The sequence below is a fragment of the Aphelocoma coerulescens genome, chromosome 1 (assembly GCF_041296385.1).
Source record: "Aphelocoma coerulescens isolate FSJ_1873_10779 chromosome 1, UR_Acoe_1.0, whole genome shotgun sequence".
NCBI classification, from domain to species: Eukaryota; Metazoa; Chordata; class Aves; order Passeriformes; family Corvidae; genus Aphelocoma; species Aphelocoma coerulescens.
In genome coordinates this window covers 32,959,881-32,985,530 of record NC_091013.1, presented here as the reverse complement: position 1 = coordinate 32,985,530, position 25,650 = coordinate 32,959,881, and the positions used below count along the sequence as shown (strand labels likewise).

Here is a 25,650-nt window from a genome sequence, read left to right as displayed (position 1 = left end):
CTGGCTCTGTTGGAATGGCAAAGCTCCCTTTTACATCTGTAAGGCCTCTGTTTATCCTTAGACCATGAGCTTTCTTGAGCAAGAGCTAATTTTTGTTATAGGTTAGTGTAGCACTTAAAAGAGAATCCTGTTCCTGATGGGGTCCACTCATCACTGCAGAAAACAAATTATTGTTAGTAAACAAAACCAAACCTAGTTTCTAATGAAAAGCCCTAGAGCAGAAATGGCTGCACTTCTTCATGGAGCTGTGCTACTGTGCTGCTGCTGCTCTTAAGGGGCTTTTTATGCTTTAAAAGCTGCTACAGTATTTTTTGGTATCTAGTTGATGGAGTTCTGGACATCACGCTTACAGATTTTCCAGGATCTTACACATATTATTCCATTGCCATTATGCTGAGATTCAATTGAATACTTTAAAGAGGCTAGACCAGCCCCCAGGCTTGTTTGTTTACTGGATATACCTGGACTCAGTTCTACCAATGGCTGTTCTGGCAAGATCCTGACATTATGTCTGTGATGGCACCTCCCTAACTATGCTGACATCCAGAATATTCTGGCCCATAAAAATTGCATGTTCCCTTTTATAGTGATACTGGGGAAAGATTCATCTCAAGAAAAAATCAGAATTATTTGGTTCAAAATGAAGAACTGAATGATTCTTTTATTATTTAGGCTTTGGATATTACAGAGCTCAGGCTCCAGCTGGCAGTATATAAAAGAGTGGGTTTATGTTTTGTTTTGTGCCACTGCAGATCCTAAGTTAGCTATGAGAGATTCTGGGTATGGGGAACAGAACTGGGCAACCTGATTTGTAGAAAGCAGCAAGATCCACTTGGACTCAAATCTCATATCTGATTGTTTTCAGTACTTTTACCACCAGGACATAACAGATGTTGGTTCTGTTGGAAGCAGTGTGAGTAGACAAATGTCTTTCTTTCAGGTGAATAACACTAGGGGATGTTAGCGCAAATAAACCCAAAAACCCCAAAAAAAGGAACAGCCAAAAACCAAACAGGTGGCACATGACAGAGCTGTTTTCTGTGGCATGGCTAAAATGTTCCAAATTTCAAGATTGGCTACAGAATTAGGAATGCCAGGGTATTTTTTTCTGAGAAACCAGCCAAACAGCAGCTTGCCTACAAAATCAGCAGAGTCCCAAGGAACTGGTACAGGTCTGGCACTTCCATTTAAAAAAAAAACCTGCTAGAAAGAAGAGCATAAATCACCTATGACATACACAAACATTTCATCTATGCAACTGCAAGGGCTGCATAGTTTGACTTGTGTGTCACACAAGGCACAAAAGATCCAAGCAGTTGGATTATGCAATAGCTATTTGGTTTTTCTTTTTCACGTTCAACAATTCAATAGAAGGAAGAAATGCCTTCGATGGCCATTCCTAAGTAATGCTGATTACTGGCCTCCTACGAGCTTGATGAAGTCCAGAAAATCCATCGTTGACTGATGCTTTCCCTGTGCAAAATCGGATTTTTGTATTTTGCTAATCCCCAGTTACAATCTGTGTCCTGCTCTTTGTGATCCACCCTGCAATCAGAATCCAGCCAGCCCAGATGTAACCCAGGACATTAATATAAAATCTTGACGTTGGAAGCATAGCATTTATTAGCATAAATCTTAAATACGTGAGGGAGGTGTTTACTGTGCAGAAACTTTGGGATTTGTCTGAAGTGTTTCCTTTGGGCTGAGAAGCACAAGGAGCTTTCACAGGCAAAGCGGCAAACTGGAAGTGGCCTGGAGCTGACACACTGGAGCACTCGCTGCCTGGGCTGGATGGTTTTCTTGCTCTGAGGAGCAGGACGAAGTTGTAGGAGATGCTCCAGTACATCCTTTGGATCTTTTTCTTGGCAACAATGAAGGCGAGAGGGGAGCTGCCATTCATTGCAGAAAACAACGCGGCTATGATGGTGAACTGGTAAGGAAAAAAGTGCCTTTACTCTTTAATGGGAGATAGTGTACTCATTCTTTTTCTGCAAAAGTGACCGCTCTGTCTATATGTTTCTCTTGACTTTACAAACCTTTGCTTTTAGCATCAGCTTTATGTCTCTGAAATGGGCAAGGGAGGGGGTGAATGGATGGAGATGGCAGTCAAATTTAGCGGCTGCCCAAGGCAGGCCTTTCGTCACTTTGTGTCCTTTCTGGAGCACAAACGGCAAGCTCAGATGCCCTCTCTTTATTTTCCAGTTGGAGCACAAAGCTTTATGCATCTTCATGTTTCAATTCAACTAACTTTGTGTGCAAGTGTATGTGTACCTGTTTTCACGTCTCCTAAATTTATCCTAAAGATAGTAAGAGGTCCTTAATTTAATCTATACTTCGTCCTCTGCAACTCTGCCCATCATTTTTCACCGGGGACACAGTATATCACCAGCAGACTCTGCTGGGATATACTGCAGGAATTGCTCCCAGGCATGTTGCTGCAGGCTGCCCCTTTCCCCAGCCCAAGCCCCTGGCAACCACCAGCAGTGGAAATCCCCCTTTTCCTCATGGCAGGCTGTTTCATTTCCACCTCTCCCCCCGCCCTTCGCTGGATGCCACTAATGCTCTCCAGCCGAGTGCATTGTGTAACCTGGTTAAGCCCCCGTCCTACTGAGTGCACGTGATCCCTTGTCCTGGCCTCGACCCCCCCGGGAGTCCCCCCCCCACCAATGCACACCCAGGGCTGCCCTTGCGTGGGAGCCTTAAGAAGCAGGGGGGCATGGCTCACGTGGATGCCCGGCCTGGGATTAAAGCTTCTTTGTCTCCCTAATGCTGCCACATCTGGCGCCTCCGCTTGCAGCCCGAGAGGGAATGGGAGTCCTCGGGGTTTGCACCTCCTCTCCGGCCACGTGGTCCCCCGGACACGCTGCAGAGCCATGCCACGCCATGCCACGCCATGCCATGCCACAGTCCCGTCCTCGCCCCCCCATCCCCATCCCCTTCCCCCCGACGCGGTTTCATCAAGCAATCATTTTAAAGCGATGATTGAAACGGATCAAATGCGTGGGTGGTGTTTGCCTCCCAGCGTGGTTCCTCCCACGGGGAAATAAGCCAGCAATAGCGCTGGCAGCCTCAGCAAGGGCGATCGCCAAGAAACTGCGTGCAGCTTCTCTGGCACTCCTGTAAATAGCAGGAACTTGGATGTATCTTCAGCCACAGTCGTGCGATGTACCTTATAGCCAGCACATAACCCTCTCACAGTGTTTAAATGCCTCTACTAAGTGGCCGTGAACCTGCACAGGATCTCCCTAGCACTCCGCATCCCACAGATGCTTCCCTAGCCTTATTGCAAAATAATCAGAGCCTGTGAATCTCCCCTCCTGCTCCAGCTATCAGCAATCGTGGGATGGGAATATTCCCCCTACCTGTACTGGTACTGATGTTTTCCGTTCCCACAGTTTGTCCCATCAGGTGGTACTGGTTAAGTCGTGAGCCATCTTCGGCCACTACCACAGATGTTGTGGTGCTATTAGTCCACACATAGATCACTTCAGAATTGGGGTAAGCATCTGCCAACAAAGGGGAAAGAAGACAGTAAGGAATAAAAACCACTGTGTAATATTTTAGTGGATCCTTAAATGATAATGACAGGGAGAGAGAAGAATGGAGGAGTGAGAGTGAATGGAGAAAAACAAATAAAGATTATATAATCATGGTCCCGTATGCCCAGCTCAAAAAATATTAGGTTGAAGCCTTCCAATATAAGAGATGTGTGGGATGGTTTGTGAAAGGCTGGAACAGTGGAGGTATAAATATAATCCATCACAACCACTCAGTTTGGGAAAGAGCAACTCAGACCTATACTCACCTCACTAGTGGTTCCTAAACCCCATCAAGCTGCAAAAGGTATTTTGCTGAAGTTCCCCCTCAAAAGGACTCAGACACCTTGAATGCCAGGACAACAGGGACCTTCTGTGTCTTGTCCTGTCTCCAGGATAAAATTCTAAGTGATGCCATGTGCAAGCGCAGAGTCTGGTGTGTATGCACTGACTGGAATATGTATGTGTGGATGAGGGCACAGGCCTTGCATGTGTATAAAGGAAGCTGGAATGTGTCTGCCTGTGGCTGTGATGCTGAAGAGCAGACACAGTATGCAGGGGTGAGAATGCCTGAAGGAGAGCAGGAATGGGGCAGGGAGCTGCAAGGAGAGGGTAGGTGTTTGTGCATAGCAGAGCAAATGGGTGGTGCTGTGGAAACACCTGCAGAACTGCAGATATGTATGTGATTTCTCTCACGTTCATTTAGAAGTTCCAGGAATTAAATGTAGTCGCGGTACTGCCAACTCCTTCCTTCCTCTATAATGCTGCTGTAACTTTAATGCCCTAACACCCAGAGTGATGACAGTGTTATAACACAACCTCAGTTTTCTTTTACAGACAGCCAATGCTGGGTTTAGTTTTTAAGCCTTCTCTGCAGATGGTCTCAAAAACCCCAGGAGTCAACTCGATATTTAATTATATTTTATTTAAGTAGCTCTCACACTTTTTAGAACTCCTCTATCATTGAAAGCTTTCAGGTCACATTCCTGCAACCATGTTACAGTAGGCTAGAGTACATTGTACTAAAATCTCTGGAAAGCAGGCAAGGACTACTCTCCAAATGGAAGGTGAAAAGCAGGTAGGCTTCGAAGTGGTGTGAAGTCAAATATTAGTATCTCACCTTCTGCACTTTTTAACTTGGAAGGTGGGAGTGCAGAATGTTTCTTTCTGGAAAAAACCTGACATCCTAGTTCAGGAGACAACATATGGTGGCTTTCCAGATCAGGACTTGAGAATCAAGGACAGCAGGCTAGGTTGAAGGATATGTACTCGCTCCATCGGACTGCATGTTTTGTTTGCTACAGCAAGTGAACTGTCTTGGAAAGGTACAGCTCCATGGAGGACTTATACAAAATTCATAGGCATTGGGTCACAGGCAGTGGGTCAACATGGGCTTCTGAGGCACTGAAAGGGCAAGAAATATGCTAAGGTGATCCCTGGATCCATACAACCAGGAATGTCAAGCAGAAAATGGGAAGTGATCTCAGTTCAGGCTAAGAGCACCCGTGTAGCATGATGAACTTCACTTGAATGCTAGACCAGGTAGCAGGGAAGAAAGCAGCACCTTCTTTGCACTGTTATTAATGTTACTATGTCATATATGGGAGGCAGGACACTGGGCTAGATACACCTTTGCTCTGACTGTGTATGGCTATTCATCCACATCTGAGAAAATACACAGAAATAATGAGGACAGAGAGGGGGAGAGTTCAAAAGAAGGTTACAAGCATCTCCAGGGACTGGAAAGTAAGTCGTGATTTGACACTTTACCAGCTCAGCTTATTCAGCTCACTGACAAAAAGCTGAGACGTAGCTCAAGCTCTGAGTATAGATACTTGCATACAGGAATCTGAAACCAGGGTGAATCTCTTGGACTAATCACAAAAGTTGCCTTAAAGATGGTTCCAGGCAGGTTCAGATGGAGAACAGGGCAGAACTTCCTAACTGGGTAATTATACAATGGATAACCTTCTGAGAAAAAAAAAAAAAAAATTAACTACTGTCACTAGGAAGATAATGGTAATTTGAAATAATTTTTTTGTCACGTATCTGACAGTTGCTGCTGTATCCAGGGCTGTAGCTGGTCCTGGGTTTGGAAGCTGAGGATCTACAAATTTTTCATCCTTTGTTAGCCATGCAGGACTGCCCACATGCTTTTCTTATGCTTGTATTTGTAGCTCTGCAGTAAAATTACTGTAATTACATGTCATGATCTGCTTTGAAAGGCTAAGAAGGAATGTCTTCCCTATTTCAAAATATTTGCATCACAAAAAGTAATGGAACTTCACCTTCCCTTTCGAGCTGAGATACTTCATTATCTCTGAGATGACTACAAGTTCACAACGTGCTGTAAATAGTTTCAAAGCCAGATCTGGAGCAGATAAGTGGGAGGGGATAGGTCCATTTTAAAAAATTACACAGAAACCCCTCCTTTTTTAAATGCTTCTCTACTACATATTGTTCATGTGCTGAGATCCCCAGGGAATGTGGGATTTGTTTAGGTAGATTTGGGATGTCAGAGAATTTGATTTTTACCTATGCTACTTCCTATGCAAAAAAAACCCCTCCAAATAACAGCATTGGATTTTTTTTTTTTTTTCTGGGATGATCTAGCTGTATCCCAACTCAGAACTTTCCTGTCTCTGCAACGATCCCAAACACAAGGATAATTGGGTTTGTCCTTGTTTCCTGATGATGACACACATTAATTCATCCTGACTAGATGCTTCCCAATGAGAGTACTGTAACCAAATTCACTCAAATTGCAATCACACAGGAACTTAGGCCTGTAAGGCTTAATGAGCATTCAGATGCTTTGGTTCTCTGCTCTGCCTGGCCTGAGGGGAGGGGTGTCCAAAAATAATTCAGCACCTCTGCTGTGAATTGCAGCCTTAACTGGGTGCTAAAACACATGCACTTGAACAGGGTTGGGGGCTCCTACACTGCAGAAGTCTGGCAGCTCTTCTTGTAAAATATCTGCAATTCAGATAGAGGCCACAAGCTGCCAAAACTCCAGATCTCAGAGGTATACCTAAGCAATACTTCACGAGGCTGTTTTCTTTTGAAACCATGTCAGGGAAGGGAGCTGCCCATCCCAGGTCAGCTGGTGAGAAGAGAGACCACTCAGGCAGGCAAGAGCACAGCATGAGGCCAGTCCCTGCATGGGAGGAAGACTCTTGGCTGTAGGTCCCTTCTCACAGGATCTGTTGTGAGGCTACAATACAGAGAGCTGTGTCACTGCTTGGCCAGGAGTAGAGTATCCCTGGGAGAAGGGAGAATAGCCCACCTGAAAAAAATTCTTGTGCAAGGGCAGGATGGTTATAGCCAGGGTGTTAAGACACAAGAGGGTAACAGATGTGTTCCTGTGGAGCCCAACACAAACCATTGCAACCTGCAGTGATTTTATCTCCTCAGGAGAAGTCTGTCACCTTAGGAATAACATGAATTTACCCCAGTCTAGATATATTCTATTGTGATGGATCACATATATTATATGATCCTCATCTATCTTCCATGCAAATATAATAAAATATGGTGTTTTAAGAAGCTCTATTATAAGATTTTTTACTTTGTGCCTCCTTTCCTTACTACATATCACGTTCTGACAGGAAAAAGCCACCCCATGCACTTTGGTGTGGGAGCTGACCATCTCTTTTCTGGTCATCTAGATAAACCTCCAGAGGAATAAGCCTGTGTACTTTTAACAGGTAGCTGTCTTCCTACTGCAAACCTTGTGCCATCTCTTCACAGAAGCCTGCAACTCCAGTTATCCCGAACTTGACAACCAGAAGCTCCAGCTCTGCGGCTGATGACCCCTGCAGTGTAATTAGGCATAGTCATATTGAAAGCTGAAACTGTGGGTGTAGTCTAGAATGATGTTATTCTGCTATTGGGGTAGAAGTACTAATGGAGAGATGGTATTATCCACTGTCATACCAAATTTTGTAAAAACACTCATTCACTTAAGCGAAGCTGCCAGGAGATTGCCTACTAGCCATGCTTGCCAGAGCACTGAAGAACTTCGGGTCTTGTCTAGAGATATGAGAAACATTTACCAATAAAAGGAAATATGGAAATATATCACCTCCTTTACATGACACACAGGGTGGGGATGTCTCCCAAAGGGTGATAGAAAAAGGTAGCAGCAGGTCTGGGATAGCAAACTGAGAAAATGATGCTGGTAGTTTTGCAAAAGCAAACTCAACTTCAAAGCCACTGCAAATCCAAGTGAGACTGCTTGGTGTTTATTCTACTTTAAGCAAGTGCATTTGTTCTGGATTTATGAATCCAAATAATTAATCTTGTGCTCTTTACAATCATTTTTTTATCTTGTCAAAGAAAGGAGGAAGCCTCATTAAAGTATCCTTTCTCTTCTAAGCTCACTTCTTTGAAAAATAAAACAAAAGATAGCAGTTGAGATGAACAGCTAAAATTACAAAGTATAATGTTATTAAATGTGAGAAAATGACAACAGACATTTATTTCTCCTGGACAATTGATAATGGCTACAAGCTTATCACCTATCAGAATGATGAAAGAAATAATATCTTCTCTTATACATTTATTGATGAGCAGATCTATTTTTCTACATTCTAGCATCCAACATACACCACACAATATAAAAACAGTAAAGATGTGCCTTGCTCTTCTCCCACACTTGTCCTGCTCCTGTATGTCTGGCAAGGAAATCCTGAAACGGCCTTTATTATGCCAGTGAACAGTGGGCAGGGGAGAGACCACAACCAGAGAGGAATTACATTAAGAAAAAGTCTAGCAAAGCACAGAAGTTAGTGGGTAAGACCTGGAGGATCCCGGACATTTGCCTTGGCATTGAGGACAGCCCTGTTTTCATTTGCAAATAAAACTGTGTGAGCAGTGCAGAATCCTCCCTTCCATTCAAAAAAGCAACTCAGAAGCAGGGAGTTTTCTCCTGCCACTGCCCCCCCCCCACAGGGCAGTGGTGGCAGCTGTGGCTACTGAGAGATGCTCTCCTTCTCGCTTTTCTTTCTCCTCCATATCTGAAAGAAACTCCAGGGAACAAAAAAAGTGGTGGTGGGGAAGAGTGTTTCTTGTCACCTTAAGTCAAATAAATCTAAATGTGGATGGATAAACCCAAACTTCGAGTCTATGGGACCCAGATATATTTCTAGGACTGATTTTTTTAAGCTGTAACCCCTGAAAAATATCATCACGCATATCTGCCAGTAAGTTTTCATTCCTGCACTACAGGGCACAAAATAATTGAGAAGCAAAGAATCCCTCTCCAAAACACCCCCTAAACCTTTTGAGAGACCTCATGGGAAGCATAAAGCAGTGCCTGTGTAGTTATGTTAAGACAGCCTGTGCAGCGTGTACGGGTGCCCATCCAGCACGCTTGAGGTACTTTCCACAATTAAACAGGCCATCCACAAGCCATGGCTGGAACTTTCCTTTCAGAACTATGCTAGTTGGATGCTGAATTAACTTAAAGAGATACTGTAGAAAGATGACTTCTGGTTTGCTTTCTATTTGATCCGTTCCAATTGTGCAGTTACATTCTAAGCCTTTATTACTGTGACTTTTAGTACATGCCACAAGGATTGTCAGGCTGCCTAATCTTGGGAGTATTGCTAATCCCTGTCAAAGCCTGTTGATTGGGGAAGATGTGCATAAATTGTCAGCTTTTTTAGAAACTCTAATTACAGTCTGAATACACATACAAATATCTATCTTATCTAACCATTAATGTATTTGACTCACTTAGAGGCTGTTATATAACTCACTAGTGATCCAGATTTACAGCCTCTCAGACTCCTGCAGGCAGCAAAACAGCCCTGCTACTAAACCATCATGTACCAGTTTGAATTCTAACAGTCACGCTGGATTTCTTGTGGCTTGTGCATGAATACTTTGTAGCCCATTACAAAGCATCTGTCAACAGTTGTGCCTATGTGACTCAGGCCAGATTTGAGCTCCATAATTGGAATTTCCCATTAAAATGACTTTATAAGAATGACTTGATGTACAAATGAGATTATTCTATAGGAAGAGCAAATGAAAAAAAAATCTACCAAAAATGTACTTTTAAATATAAAAATAACAAGACATGGTACTAAATATGCATGGTCTAGGTCTTGGGGAAAATAGCTTTTTATAAAAATAACATTTTAATGTAAAATAGCAATTAAAATACTAAGAGAAATATATTCACATATTAAATGATTAAGAGCCTAAAATAAAGAGTTTGCCATAGTGTGATGAATTCTGCTGTTCTTGGGAGAATTTTAGGGTCGTGGAAATTACTTTAGGGACCTGAAATCATTAGAATTGAGACTGATCATTTAAACTGGCATGAGTTTACAGCGCATGGATAAACAGCATGCATGATTTTAAAAACACCACAGACAAGAAGTGTAATGTGTACGAATACATGGGACTATAAATTCATGTAACACAGAGTCACAGAATGGCTGGTGGATACCTCTGGTGGTCATCTGGTCCCACAGCCTGCTGAAGCAGGGACACCAAAAGCATTTTTTCCAGCACCATGTCCAGTCAGGTTTTTAATATCACCACGATCTTCAAATATCTCTAGCCAACTGTCAACCTCTCCAGCCAACCTGTTCCAGTGTTCAGCCACTCCCACAGTAAAAGCATGTTTTCCTCTGTTCAGATGGAATTTGATGTTTTTTAATGCCCACTGGCAGAATAAGGCCCTTATTCTGCCAGTGGGTACTGCTGAGCAGTGCCCAGCCCCCTCTTCTTAATGTCTCAGTCCCTAACCCCTGCTATTTATATAGATGGATTAGGACCCTCTGAGCCTTCCCTTCTCCATGCCAAACAGTTCAAGATCTCAGTCTCCCCTCATAGTAGAGATGCTCCAGCCTTTCAGTGGCCTTTCATTGTGGCCCTGCATCAGACTCTCTCCATTAAGTCTATATTTTTCTTGCACTGGGCAGCTCAGATTGGGCATGCACTCAGAATGGCTCCAGATGTGAGCAGAAGTTAAATTCTAAGAATGAAACTTTTTTGGAATGACACAGTATCATTGTCTGTGACAATAGAGGGCATCCAAGGAGGAAATTATTCATGAAAACTGATGAAACTCATGGGCATATTCATGAAAAATTATAGGACACCACTGGCTGTGAAACAGGCAGTAGAAAGTCCAGTCATACTAAAATGTTTATTTCTGTCCTCCCTGGATTTAAAATAAAAATAATATTTTGTAACCTAAGTAGTATTTTATATGTTTTCCTGATACAGTTTTATTCGATCTTCTTGTCACATTCTGCAGGGAATAGTATAAGATGTTCTGAAAAATGTGCCAGACAGGTCTCAAGAGACTTCATTACTAAGCAACACTAATATACTCTACTGATCATTGCTAAAAAAATAAAGCCGAAAGTTAGATCAAAATGATTCTGTTTCAGAATATAATTTATAAGTCACCTCAGGAAAAGGTGGGAATAGAAATGTGGCTGGGAAATGAAATGGAAGCACAGACTGTACCCACAAGGTGGTGAAACACATGGAACTGAAGATGTCTGTCAAATTCATTTTGAGACACACAGTTTTGCAAAAGCCATTTTCTTTGGCTTTTCTAAGCAAGAAATCAGGTGGAAGGTCCTGCGTAATTTTAGAAGTTCCAGTTAATGGAAGAAAAGTCTAAATATGACCTGACTTTGAGGTCAAAAATATAAAGCAAAGGAAAAAAAACCCAAACTGAAAGCAACTGTGATTTTGGAGGTGGGATTCATGATTAGCATAGGCAAGTCTGCTGACTGCTTTAATACAATAAATTGACTGTTTGCAAGTTGGTACACTAAATCACAGTCATACTGATGATGGATGTAACACAAATACTAATGAACAGTGTTGTCCTAATAATTCAGTCAGGCACAGCACAGGATGCTATTGCAGCATTTAAGAAGAGCCCTGAGCTAGGAGCTGTGCAGAGTAACACAGAATGTCTCCTAAGAATGATAACCAGTGACAGTAGCTCTTTCCTGCCCCATCATGCTCACCCATACCATGGGGGAGCAATAAGAGGGATGCATTTATTTCCCAAGCATTGGGATTGCAACTGGGAGTGACTACTTGCTGTGAAATCTGACACATAAGCATTAAAAACCAGGCATGGCACACTGAATTGAACCGTGTGTTTTGGGACTGCAGGTTCTCAAGGCTCCACTCAGAAGAAAAAAAAAAAAAAAAAAGCAGTGAAGAAAATGTTTTTCCATGGTGCAGCCTGGAGTATGCCAAACAGCAAGCAGATGTGTAGGTGTAGACAACTAAACTCTGCCACTCATGTTGTGGGATGCCTGCCATTGAGCTGACTGGAAGAGGTGTCTAAACAGGGTGTGCTGTTACTCATCCAGTGCTCCGAGGTACCAGCACATCAGGTCACCCGCCCAGGGTTCCTACTTCCATCTGAGAGTTCTTGTAAGGGAGCATTATGCCTTCCTTCTTTTTCCTCTTCCCATTTCTTCCTCTCACTGCGGTCAGTAGTTGTAATACAACCTCTTTCTTTATTTTCAGGTTTAGTGGCAGCTGTCTCAGTCTAGAACTAACCTGAGAACTGATTTTACATGAAATTTAATGGTGGCTACACAATTGCGTTTCATATGGAACTTGTCAAAAATCTGGTGTGCCAGCCTCTGATGCTTTTTTTCCCCCTTTACTGACTGGTATAAATATTCCCTGTAAGAGGACTAGAGCAACAGAACAGTAGGATGTGCTGAGATGATATTTTAAATGCTAAATATCCTAGGAACGTTTCTGACCTTATGTTGGTCTTTCTAGGCCAGGCATGTGGTAATTCCAAACCAGCCAGCCAATTTGAGTGCTGTACTAACATTTAATGAACTTTGAATTTACCATCACAATATTCAGCACGTATATTAACTGCTTCATTAGGAAAAACAGCATGGTTATGAGGATGATGTTAAGACATTTAATTTACTTTTTGTAAGGCAAACAAAAGTATCCTCCAAAGTGTGGCTGATACCATTACTCACTTTCCATAGTACCTTTACAAAGATTAAGCACCTTTGCTTAATCTTGATTGCAGTGGTCCCCTCATTTTGGAAGGTGCCATTTAGTATCAGCAAAGTTAACACAACCAGCTCCATAGGAGTGTCACTGGAGTTTGAGAAATGCAAAGTGAAATTTAGAAAATACTCCAATTGATCTTTTTGTGGAGGGTGCCTTCACAAACATGGTATTTTTGGCCACATGTAACATCATAGAATGAAACTGTTACCTCACTGTAATCTACAGACATTCTTCTCATCCACTTAAGTGGCATCAGGGACTCAGCTATCGTAGTTAATGTATCTGCTGAGCTTACCATTCAAAGCACCCTCACTTGTAAATTTGTATGGCCTGAAACCAGCTGAGAGTGATTGGAACTACCCACAGAGCTAAATATATACCTCTGTTTCTGAATCCTATCCCTTAATGAAGACATTTACAAATCTCAGAAGTACTGCTACATTAGTAACACTGTGTGAATGTGTAATCAATAGGTATGTGGAGATACCTAGGCTGAAATGTTTTTATTCAAACACTTTAATACTGCCTTGAAATTGCAATCACAAGAACTTATTCCCTATGCCAAAGGTGCAGTCATCTAAACCTCAGAAGATGGATTACAGACCTCTGTTGTGGGGCACAGTACAGCCCTGTATTTCACAGAAGGGGATAAAATCTCCCCAACCTCAGTGATGGATACGAGGAGCCTCTCTCAGGCGAGCTGTTGCTGACCAGAGGCACTGCCATTCTGCCTGCTCTCTGCTAGAGTACCCAGGCACACATCCTCTCTTTGGGAACTGTCACCTCCTAGCCCCTCTGGAGACCCAGATCCAAAGGTGCTCACAATCTCATTTTCTCTGTACACAAATAAAACATCTTATTTATAGCCATCAACTGACCTATTTTAGGGGGTGATTAACCTGAGCCTAAAAATATCTATTCCTCTCCCCTAAGATGGTGAGAGCAATCAGCTCAGCTGTATATATTTATCCTACAAAAATAAAAATGTAGGAGGGAGGAATCCCAGGTTTGCTGACATATTTAGCTCTGGGATGTTTTCAGCAAAATGGCTGGCTGCTAGCACAGGCTTGCCATAAGGAGATTTCCAGTGGCAATGATGGGGAAGGGGGAAAAAACGGAAGGCTTATTAGGCTTTCCTTCTTCCCAGTCCTCTTTGCTTCTCCTTTCTTCATGGGGGACAACATGAAACAACTGTTTCCTTTGAAGAAGCTTACTGGGACTGCAGCAGCACTAGATGACAGCTTGGACTAGCCTGGCTCTCTGTGCAGGAGAGTAGGCTAATGTGGGATCCAGCAATTTAGGTAGAGGACTTCCTGGCCCACCAGAGACTGAAGTGTCATAAAGGAGCTGCCAGACTAGAAACTGAAATCCAAGTTTGAGCAGTGTCTTGTAGATTTTTTCCTCCCCCAAAAACCGTAGGCAAGTAATTTTGTCATTAATGTACTGCAGTAGCACTGGGAAGCTCTAATTGAACCTAGGGACCCGTAACGACAGAGGCAATAAAAGCAAGTAATGAACCACTCTGTCTTTGCTCAGAAGAGACTGTAATTGCTCTTTGCTTCCTTTATGCCCACCTGCAAAATGCAGGCGGCAGAGACCTACCAACCTCACATGGGGATCATGAGAATGAGTTCAGAAATGTTTATGAAATGCTTACAAGCCATGGAAACAGCCACCTTAGAAAATAAGAGACATTAAAAACCTGGCTTGTAAAGCAGTGGAGCAGTAACTACCCATTTGTCACATTTACAAATAATATCCCATTTGCCAGTGGTATAGACCCATGATCCATGGCTGGCAACTGTAAGCCTGGCGCTGCCTTTTGGGGCATTATGAGACCAGCAATGTCTTTGCAGGTTTGCACCCAAAGGCCATTTGAAAGCTGAAGCATATTAAGCAGTCTCTGCATGTTGTTTTCTATTGCTGACAACTCAAATTGATCCCCTGTAATCAGGCAGTTGTGAAGCCTTTAAATTTAGGCTGTAATCTCCAGAGTGGGAAACGTGCTGATGCTTGTACCATCAGCAAAGCACCCCGGATCTCCATGCGGCTCCACCACAATCCTGTCTAGACCGCTTTCACGTGAGATAAAAACACCACTGCTGAGTATCTCTGCACCAACTCCTACCCCTGCCTGAACTTTTGTTTCCTTGAGCTCAAAACCACCACCAGTCAAATTTTTCTTCCCCAAAAAATGAGTATGTGAGTCACCTCATGATGAGGAGGCTGCTCCCAGGGCAGGTGGAGTGCAGGCTTTCGGTGCTGGCTGCTTAAGGGACTCTTTGCAGCTGCTCCAAAAGCTGCTGCTGGCACCCCCAGGAAGCACTCCTTACCTATCCAAAAAAAGGGGCTTCATTAAGGGTGATCCTACCTGCGTGGAGACTGCTCTGGGCTGGGAGGGACCCAAGCCCTTGGCCGCTGCACGTCAGCAGATTTTGCAGCCTCGGCTCAGCGCTGGCTGCAAGAGAGATGGGGAAGACAACAGCTTTTGTTCTTTCTGACCTCCCTTTTTCCCTCTGTTATGAAGCTAAGAGGGAAAAACTCACTGGCTTCTAAGCAGTGGGTGACCAGAAGTAGGCAGTGATTGACCCAGAGCTGGGCACTGTTCCATGGGAAAGCCATCACACAGCCAGGGGGCTGGGCTGCCGTTTTAATGTATTTTAAAAATTATCTCAGTGCAGACATACAGTAACCATGTATATATGACAAAGTCTTTGAAAAATTAGTGACAGTGACTGCAAGTGCTTGAAGGATATACCAACAGTTTCTTCAGCCCTTTCTAGGAAGTCCTGGATGTGTGTCACTGTAATGGGTGAAGAAAAACTGATCTGATCATTTCAGGGAGCCTTTTTCCCTTCTGTTAAACTAAAAGGTAGACTTCTATGGCAAACCTACCCGACAAGTGATAAGTTATGGTCATACTCATTTGCAAGTTCTGATGCAGACTGTTCTGGGGTCCGATAACAACAGCTGCTGCAGAAACCCACCACATGGTCCAGGCCCAGAAACCTGTGTTTTAATTTCTATATAGATTCCTGTTAAGAAATCTTCTTAGATCTCTGGAATGCTTGAATATTACAGTATCTTCTTTTATGCACCACTGCTGATGAATTTCCTGCCCTTTGAGTGTTCTTGGCTGCATTGCTCCAACCTGATTGTGGGCCTCAATGCAAGGACGAAGGTACTGGCAGCACTAACTGCCCAAAATGCTGGACTAAAGAAGCTATATTGCTATACATGCATATCTGAAGTGACTACAGGCTATGATGCAACACCTGTGAGAAGGCTTAAGTATCTGTTGTTATAATCCACTGTACCCAATGCAGAAGAAACCGCACAGTTCATACAAGATGCTTGAAGAAACAGTAGAGTCCTCTCTATACTGAAGAGCCCTACTGACTGTTTCATTGAGATCCTTTGAAAAATGGGACTTCCAGCAGAAATAGCTAAAATAATGACTAGGAGAGATACAAAAGCTCACCACCAATATAATGCAACACTTAACTAATCTACAGCAGTGACTGTTTCTTCAGAACAAAGAATGGGTTTGTATTTCTGAGCTAGTAATGCAGAGAAAAATGAATTTCTAAGTTGCTCTGACTGGGGTATAATACACTTACCTACATCTGAGATAGCACTGCAGAAAAATAAGAACTTCTAAAATATGATTCATCTCATCCTTAGGCAGGTATCAAAAGTAATTCTAATGAACCTCACTGCAGAAGTATGTATTTCTTTCAGTGGCCATAGAGGGACTCTAGACAACTAACTGGGCCATATTTTTCTATCTGAAATTGTCACAGATCAGTCTCATCCGTTCCCTAGAGCTTTGCTGTCAATACAAGTTTTGATATTGGCCAAATCCCTGTGCTCATTCTGCACTAAAAGATTTAATTTTTTAAACAACACGATCCCACAACAAGTCATCTGTCCATGATTCCAAGGAAAACAGAGGCAAATAACAGCAATACTATTAGGTGGTCTCCACCCCCTCCATTCATTCTAAGGGTTGTACAGAAAATTAGTTCAGGCTAGATGCCTGTGCTTTAATAGCTAGCTATACTTAAGTAGAACTACAGCAATGGTCCAAGACAGTTTTCTAGATTGCTTTTTTGATGCTGTCACAAGCATGTCTTTCATTGTGTCTGGAGATCTAGCTTCTAAACAGCTAAAAATTAGGGGAAAAGTATGCCAACTAAAGAGGTGGTTGGTAGCTGGGGTTCATATAGGGTTGAAGGAGAGAGATGAAAAATACATCAAATGTCTTAAAAGTATTTAGTATTAGTATTCACCTAACTTCACATGATTTTAGTCATTCAACATCCACTGCAATGGAGCTGTCTAAGGAAGCAGTGGTAAACCTTAGGAAAAGGTAAGAGGAGATATTACCTTAGTGAGCAGAACACCACCAAACCTATCCATTCCGTATTAGCTGACTTCTGCCTTAAACTGTAAAATCAAAACTTAAGTCTTGAACTTGGCTGCTCAGCATTTCACAGCGGACCTCCCTGGCTCTCTCTACGTGTCCTTTCAAAAGGAAGGCACTAACACATTCCAGCAGAGTCAACAAGCTATGCTGACTGTCTCTGCTCTCAGGAACAGATTCAAGGAGCCTCTTCCGTCTGGCTGTAGGGACAAGTAACAGAAAAGCTCTGCCTCTATATATGAGACTGCAGTTCCAGCTGTCCCTGAGAGCAACCTATGAAAAGCTTTGTAAGAGCCATTTCCACTTTACAAAGTCTCTTAAAATTAACATTTCTCTTTATTTATTATTCATTTAATTATAATCATATACAAGACTTTTACACACAGGTTTTGAGAGGCCAAATACATTCTTTATCACATTTTACTAACCCAGAATTAAAGCCTGTTTAGAAGGACACTGTTTTCAAGTTCTCCCTCCATACTTGCAGTTTTCCTGCAGCTGTTGCAGGTGCTAATGGGGAAAAGTACAAAATCAAGAAAAACCCTTTAGGAGCATTCACCTCAGTGCCTTCCCTGCATTGTAAGGAAATATCAGGGCAATTTTCTTAAAATAACTTTTTTTGCAGAAATTTCTCAGTGGCTACAAGTGAATGGATAGCTTGTGAACAGTGAGTGCCTTAATGTTCAGTGTTGCAATAAAATCCTGGGATATTGGTGAAGTTACTGTCTCCTCATTACTGTGACTTCACCATGCTTATTAGAGGAAAATAATTTGAGCGTATCTCCTGCTACAGAAATAGCCTGTGCACCTTCCTTCATCAAAAGTCATAATGTGACTTAGTTTGAGGTGTAAAAAGGAAGATGTACATAAGCTATGTTAGCTACTGTCTCCAGACACTACAGATTGTTTCCTTACCAACAGCTGGCAAGCTCGCTGGTTGATCAACAGTGATCACCCTTTGCCATCTTCGTGGCTGATTTAAAATTCATCAGGAATAAACACAAGACCTCTTTTTCCTGTGCTCATGTGCTTGGGGATCTCATTATTTTCAGAATATTCATTAAACTCTCTACTTACTCTAAAAATAGTATGGGGTGGTTTTTTTGCTGCTGAGTGACTAGTGGGCAGCTGCTTCATGTTTTATCCATTCCACAATACAAGATCTGGTAACTCCACGTACTCAGGTACTGTGTCTTCAAGAGACAGCTGTCATAAATAGACTCGACCTTACAGTATTTGACATTGTCAAAGTGCCAGTTAACAGCAATTAACTAATTCATCCTCAGGGCAACTCCATGAGCTAGGTAACACTGATATAATTAACACAGTAAAATGAGATTTAGGAGTTAAGTCAGTTGCCTGGGCAGAGGCCTTCATGGTCTAGTGGATTAGACATCTGCCTCTCCAACCAAAGAAGTTGAGTCTGATCCTTTTTCTGACACTGATTTTCTGCATGACCTTAGGGAAAGTCAATTAACTTCTCTGTTTCAGCTGCCCTAGAGATGATGATGCTTACCTACCTGGTGACACATGGGCATTTGGAAACTGTGCTAAATTATTAACGTATTCTTAGGGACCGTCAGTGGAAGAGGTGAAACATTAAAGCTAGGAAGCTTTAAAGTCCTTGCTATTTTATCTAATTCTTCCTCCTCAGACCAGAAATAGGCTGGGGGTAATTTCTTGGTTTAAGTGCTTGCTCCTAGTGAAACTGCTTCTGGCATCAGGAATTTTCATCACATCCTGTTTGACCAATAGAGTTATTTAGAGTACAGATCAGCACTAGAATTGCAATGGAAAGCTATTTTAAATTTGGCCATTGAATAGAACAGCACCCTTCCCATGCTACCATGAGGTAATGAACAGACTGTCACAGCCACCCTCATCAAGCACCCTGGATTCAAAGGGAGCAGAGCCTGCTGCAGAGACCCTCAAGCCTGTGCTCAGGCATCATCCCCAGTTCCCTCTAAACGAGACTTCTGCAGGATAATTTCTACAGGTGTCCTGACCCCTAGCAGGGATACAATCCCACAGGAAAAGTACCTGCATACATGTACCTCCTGGAGAAGACCCACCTGATCTTGCCATCTTGGAGCAGTGGGGAGCGGTACTTAAGAGAAGGACAACTAAAACCTGCTTTGTTCAGTTCATTAGGCGCTGTCCCCGAACTTCTGTCCTTTTCATGACGTGCCATAGAGTGTTAAAAAATACCACCTCTGTAGTGGACATTTGAACTGCCCAGCAGGTATCTAGGCTGCTGGCATGCACAGGTAACTTTATATCCCATTTTGTGTATTTGACCAGGCTTTTAATTATTTCTACAAAATATTCTGTTGCTACATATAATGCTTCCTAGCCCATAAAATCTCCCACAATTCTAATGTAGCAAGAAACCAGTCAAATGGGACGTAAGAATTCAACATTTACCTTTATTTCCGTGAGCAAGATTAATTCTTCTTCTCTTTAATAATGAAGGAAACATCAGGCACTTTTTGCCTCTTGCTTGATGAATTATAGCAAACCTAGTGAACACTCATGCAGCTAGAAAATTAATAACCTGCTCCTGCCTCTGCTGCAACACTGATCACTTCTCAGCATCCTTTCTGCTGCATCTTTTCTGCCGTGAGCCAGCTCTTTCGTTTTGCTGCCCTGCTCTCTTCACCCTCAGACTGGTTAGCACCAGTTTCTTGTCCACCCTCCCAGGTCCACTGATAATGTGTTTAACATTTACTTTGATGCTATTCCTTGAGGCTTTTCAAAAAAAACCTTTTTGGAAAGAAGACCGTTAAAAACGAAACCCTTTGGGGAAAGACAGTGAGGAAAGCTAAAGCAGAAAGAGTATGTGCTTATGCATCATATTCCCCTGTAGGCTTTGTCTTGCTGCAAGCCTGGAGATGACTCAATGCAAACCCCTACTGCTGTAAATAGGGAATAAATATTGTGCCCTCGTAAAATATACCTGGACTAATTCAATAAACCCTGATTTGCTGGCTGCTACTTGTACAAAAATATGCATATTAAATCCCAATAAATTACTAGGGAGCTGTAAGATCAGTAATACAGATATTCCCAAGGCTGAAAGATTCTCTATAGCCTGTCCCTATATATTTACTTTTTGCAGAGGCCAATGGTGTGGCTAGCATGGACCAAATGGTTCCATGTCTACACATTGTGAAAGAACTTCAAGGTGACTTGTAATACCTTGTAAAAGTATTCTCAGATTTTATTCTGAGAATGGCAAGGAGCATAAACTAAAACTCTATTCACCCCTCACAGGCCTAAAATGTAAGCCCTTAGCGCTGGCTTTGAGACAGATTACAGTTACCTGTGTGGTAAGAGGTGATTAACATGTAACACATTTGGCACTAGCAGGACATGTAATTATATTCAGACAGATTACTGGGCACTCCTTCTAAGCATTTGTAGCTTGTAATGTTACCTCATGCACTCACATGTTTGATTGGGATGCCTTTTTTTTTTTTTTTCACATGTTTGATTGGGATGCCTTTTTTTTTTTTTTTGTCATACTAGGTGGAGAGTTAGAACCTGTACTTTTCTGCATCTAATCTACTAATACATGGAAACATCCATTTAACTTTAGGGTTGAGCTTCAGATCTCTGCTGCATCAGGCTCTTCATTTAAATATGTATCTTTTAGTATTATATTACATATTTTGCAAGATTTCATAGAACTATGGAACAGTTTTGTAGTCTAGACTAGAGATCAACAGATGTAACTTCATCTATTGATAAAGGATATGTAATTCCAGGAAGGATAAATTCTTTTTCTTTTTCTTTATCTTATTAATTCTTTCCATATATATTAATATATATTAGTATATTAATTATTTAATATTTCTTTAATTATTTATATATAAAATTCTATATTAGTATATATTAATTCTTTCCCTGTATATAAACAATTACAGTTTTCTGAGAGATGTTTTTCCATTTTCAAGGTTGGAATTAAATGGGTGATTTGCATACACATTTCTTTAAGTGGAGTGTAAAGGTGTACAGATGTTCAGATTTATACTGGCTTTGCTGTAAATTAATGCTGCTGAAGTCAATGAACACACCTGAACCTGCAGTGATCTTGTAAAATACTGGTGGCTATTTGGATGAAACAGAATCTATCTGGATTGGAAGAGGGAAAGGAAATAAATTCATCATAAATTTGGTAATGTGGTAATAGTTACTGTAAACAGTGTTTTTACTTCTTAGTACGATCACTAGAAGACAATGTATAGTCAGTATTAAATCAGGGCAGATACAGACGATAAAGGCAAATCTTAATCTTGCTAGGATTAGTGACTCTAAATTGATACAGCTGAAAAACATTGCAAAATGTTGAAGTTAGGTGGCTTCAGGGGCTAGCAAAATGCCTTGCCTGGTAATTACCAAAAGTCTTCAGAGACAATGATTGCACCTGGAAACTCTGATTTGATTACCAAAGAAAAGAAAATCTACTGTAGTAGCCTCATTTGTAGTTTAATTAAGAGCTTTGTTTTTAAATATAACCATCTGATTCCCTGGGGTTATTTTTAAAGTAAGCTTCTGGCAAGGCAGCAGTGTGGTGGATTAGAGGCTTGGAATTGAGGCAAAATCATCATTCAGCATACAGTTTAGAATAATGTGTGCATATATACAAATACATGTGTATGAAATATCATGTACCAGGATACAGGACTGGATTTATTAAAGCCAAATGGAAAGATATTTACTTTTTTAATATTCTAGATCTCTTTTAATATATGTGATGCAGATATTGCACTGTAGTCTGATTCATTTAAATACCATAATAATTGCACATCAATCTGATCAGTCCACTGAAAGCTCTGTTTTACTACAAATGTAAAACCAAGTTATCAATTTAGCTGTCTGCATCTAGAATTCCATCTAACAGTGACTGTTACGCTTGATGTGGATATATAAGACATATCACCCATCAACTCACCGTTTATCATGGAGTATGCAGGCATGAGTTGAAAAGCAGTAGGTCCAGATAAAGCAGTTATGGGAAAGGAGCAGCAGGGTAGAAGCAAGGGGGGGGAGAATGGGGATGCTAAAGAACCGTGTGAAAAAGGGAGGACTGGGGAGGAGGGTGAAAGATCTGTACAAGACATGTCTGAACATAAGAAGCCAGAAAACAGTATTTTTCTAGTTCTTATTCCAGAAGAGAACTTACAGCTTCCAAATTTTAATGGGCAAGCATGTGCATCCATGGGGAAATCTTCAAGCTGCATGGGACATTCAGCAGAGATGGTCAATCTGTGGGGGAGTAAAAAGAAAACACATCATTTTTTTTTCCCCCTGCGCTTTCCCTTTAGGCCCCTCACTGCAATACATGAATGCTGACACAAGCACACCTTTCCTGACGGCTCCTTGCTCCTGTTGAAATCACAGCACCCCCCTGTTAAACTGAATGTGAGATAAGCCAGGTGGACCACTCTGTGTGCATGCCTGAGGCCTTACCTAGTAACCCTGGGACACATGAAATCATTTTATTTATGTAGGCTGTCTTCATAAGGTCATTCTTTCTTATTAGTACATGAAGAAACTCCTGTGATGGAGCTTCTGCCGTGTACCTTATACTTACCTGCTCTCATGACATACTACAACTGGGCTAGGAATTTGACTCCTGGGTATAGCACTGTTACAGACATAAAGAATCACTGACTTTATATGTAGATGTAACTATTTAAATCCATAAAATAGATATTTATAAATAAAAGTGTATATATATATATATATAAAGTATAATATAACTAATTATAGCTATATATAAAGATATATAATCAAGGACATATATGCACCACTTTATATAGCACTACAGTTAACTTCTGTGGAAATCACAGGGTATTGGGGTAGTCCATTTCAGTTCAACAGTCTGTTAACTACCTGGGCATCTTGTCAGGCAAAAACAACAGGGTCATCTTCCCCAGCATACTGCCTAGGGAAGCAATTCTATCCTGGACTCCCCAGCCACTATGTGGAAATACTTCATCTAGACTGGACATAGGGTAAGGAAGGAAAAGCCCATTAGGCAAATACAGATGTGTCCCATGGATGTTCTGCATGATTGACAGATCAAGCTGAAGACTAAGAAGTCTGAGGTAAATTTCTGAGCAGTGCAATATCAGTTATATTGATATCAAATATCTCAAGAGAGCCAAAACTTGCTTCTAGCACAAGGAGAATCTGTTTTGTTTATGCCATTTTGATATTTGCATAATACAGATAGTTTGCTTAGGATATTGAGGATGAAAATCTCATTTTACAGTATGAATATCTTTATGGCTTTCTTATTTTATGCTGTTATTCCACCTCAGAGGCAACCGACCAGAGACATCCAAAGCTTTATAGACTGCCTGGTGCTGGGGTGGCACAGGGCTCTGCTGGAGGGCAGCCTGGTTCCTAACCAAACTGTTGCTTGGGGAGTGAAAATCTCCAAAGAAATTCACAACACCCTACTACCAGCATGCAAAAGTACACTTTCCTATCACTACAGCAACATGGAGCCATATATACTAGCTATATATAGTCACCACTTCCCATCAGCAACCCAGAATGCCCCAAGAACTTCTATCCAAAGGGATCGTAAGGGGTAACAATCTGTCTCTGTACAGATGGCACAGTGTTCAGCCAGTCCAGTTCAATACAACACAGTGATGCTTTGCCAGGGCACTACAGCTACACAGACAATAAACTGGGGGAAACGCCTCCATTCTGCTAACACACAGAAATTCTGGAGCTGCACCAGTGGCTGAAAATGGCAAAAGAAGCAGAGAAAATGCAATAGTATCATTGGCTGGATATCGTATTCTGAGGATGAGATGGGAGACAGGAAGAGAAAAAGGCAAACTGCACACAGTGATAGAAAATGTAAAGATAATATGCCATAGAAATAAAAAGAAAAAAGAAATCCAGAACAGAGATAATTTACCATTTGGTAAGAACAGACAGGAGGCTGCAATATAGAAAAGAAATTGCTGAGGCCTGAGATACCTGCACTTAAACAAAACTGTTCTTGAACTTTATTTTTGTAAAAGATATTTTAAGATCACTCAGATATGGAGTCGTCTGCAGTGGAGACTGCCCCTGGGCACCAAAGCCAGCAAAGCCAAAGTTACCAAGAGTGGTGTGTAGATGAATTTAACAAGCTGGTTCCAGTAGTATCCTGTGCAGAACTTCCACCCTTTTCACAAAAATCACTCTAGTGGGAACTTGAAAGCAAGGCTGCCATCCCTCCAATACATCATTATATTTTTCATGTTAAGCACTGCAAATTTAATTTTCTTAATAAATTCAGAAACCTTGCTCCAAGAGCCCATAAGAAAGTGGCGTGTTTTGCTGCAGTCCATCTCCTGTCTCTTTGTCTACCAACAGTTTAAGCATGTCATTTCAGAGCCTGACAACATTTTAATATATACACTTGTCATCTACAAACATCAAAGGAGGGGATGCCTGTATCCATCTTACAAAGACAACAGGTGTAGAATCAGGAAGTGAAGGAATATTCAATGTGGAATTATGCATAGGACCTTCTGTTTCATCTTGCTGTCTTATGAATTGTATCCTGCTGCCTGCATCTCTGGAAATAACCCTTGTGTGTAATGAGGAAGGTCGTAGACATTCATCAACTATAAATGTGGAAGAGAAGTAAAGATGAGTTGCACAGAGACTGTGACCTAGTGGAATTTAATTAAGTCCCTCTAGAAATTATTTTTGCTTGCCTTAAATAAAAGGGTAGCAGATAAGGCTGGAGGGCATCTTGCTGCCACTACCTGACTCAGAAGCCACAAAGACTATTGTGGTGCCAGGGCTACTCCTCTGTCCCCTCTGAATTCCTCCTCCAGCAAAAGGCAGAATATCCCTTAAAAGGGTGATGCCTGCTGCAGTCTTCTGGGTCTAGCCTGGCGATAGGGACAATCAAGTTTAGGAGCTGTTAATGTGCTTGGAGACAGCCTTTCCTTTCATTATCACAAATTCTTTGGATAAAAAAGTTCCTTTTGCTCTCTATCAATGATACCTGCATGCTTCTTTTCCCGTGCCTCTATCCTAGGACCACTCCTAGTCTGGCCATCTTGAACAAATTAACTAGCTCTACTTATTTGTTACATGCTATTAAGAACTACATAGTTGAGCCTCTTTCAAAGTGCTCAGTGAACACTCTCCTAGAAACCTCTCACAAAAGTGTGCATTACCCGAGGTTTTTGAAGTGTCTTGTAATGGCCAAAGTGGCAAAAACTTGACAGAAAACTCATAAGAAAACTTGACTGTGGGTTCTGATTCACAGCACAAATGTCACCACCCTGAATTTCTGTAGGTGCTCTGTGCCCAACAGGAATTGGTTTTCATAACTATGTGAGGATCTGAAAAACAAAGCCACTCAACTGACTCCTGGTTCAAAGAGACTGGATTTTCTACTGCATACAGAAATAAAAGTAGCACAGCATACATCTACACACTGAGGGTGGAAGCATGGGTCGTTGCATACAGATTTGGTCTGAGATGCAGAGTACAAACTATATATTCAGATCATAGCTCCAGGAGTCACAAGGAAATTGATATCTGGGTCTACTCCTTCAAATATCACCTGCAGTGATATTTGCACACTTTGACTTCTAACATTGTGATAAAGCTTAGGTACCC

General features: G+C 41.7%; 2 protein-coding genes across 2 annotated transcripts in view; one reads left to right on the top strand and one right to left on the bottom strand.

Annotated features, from left to right (window-relative positions):
- GABRA5 (gamma-aminobutyric acid type A receptor subunit alpha5) overlaps positions 1-25,650 on the bottom strand; it is a 55,632-nt gene that overhangs the window by 5,489 nt on the left and 24,493 nt on the right. The window contains exons 6-7 of the mRNA XM_069006191.1: positions 22,184-22,266; positions 3,363-3,506 (exon numbers count right to left, since the gene is read on the bottom strand). Coding sequence (XP_068862292.1) covers positions 3,363-3,506; positions 22,184-22,266 — 227 coding nt within the window. The remainder of the gene's footprint in view (positions 1-3,362; positions 3,507-22,183; positions 22,267-25,650) is intronic.
- Positions 1,833-25,650, top strand: part of GABRB3 (gamma-aminobutyric acid type A receptor subunit beta3) — a 196,113-nt gene continuing 172,295 nt past the window's right edge. Inside the window, exon 1 of the mRNA XM_069006162.1 lies at positions 1,833-1,933. Within this exon, the coding sequence (XP_068862263.1) occupies positions 1,833-1,933 (101 nt within the window). The remainder of the gene's footprint in view (positions 1,934-25,650) is intronic.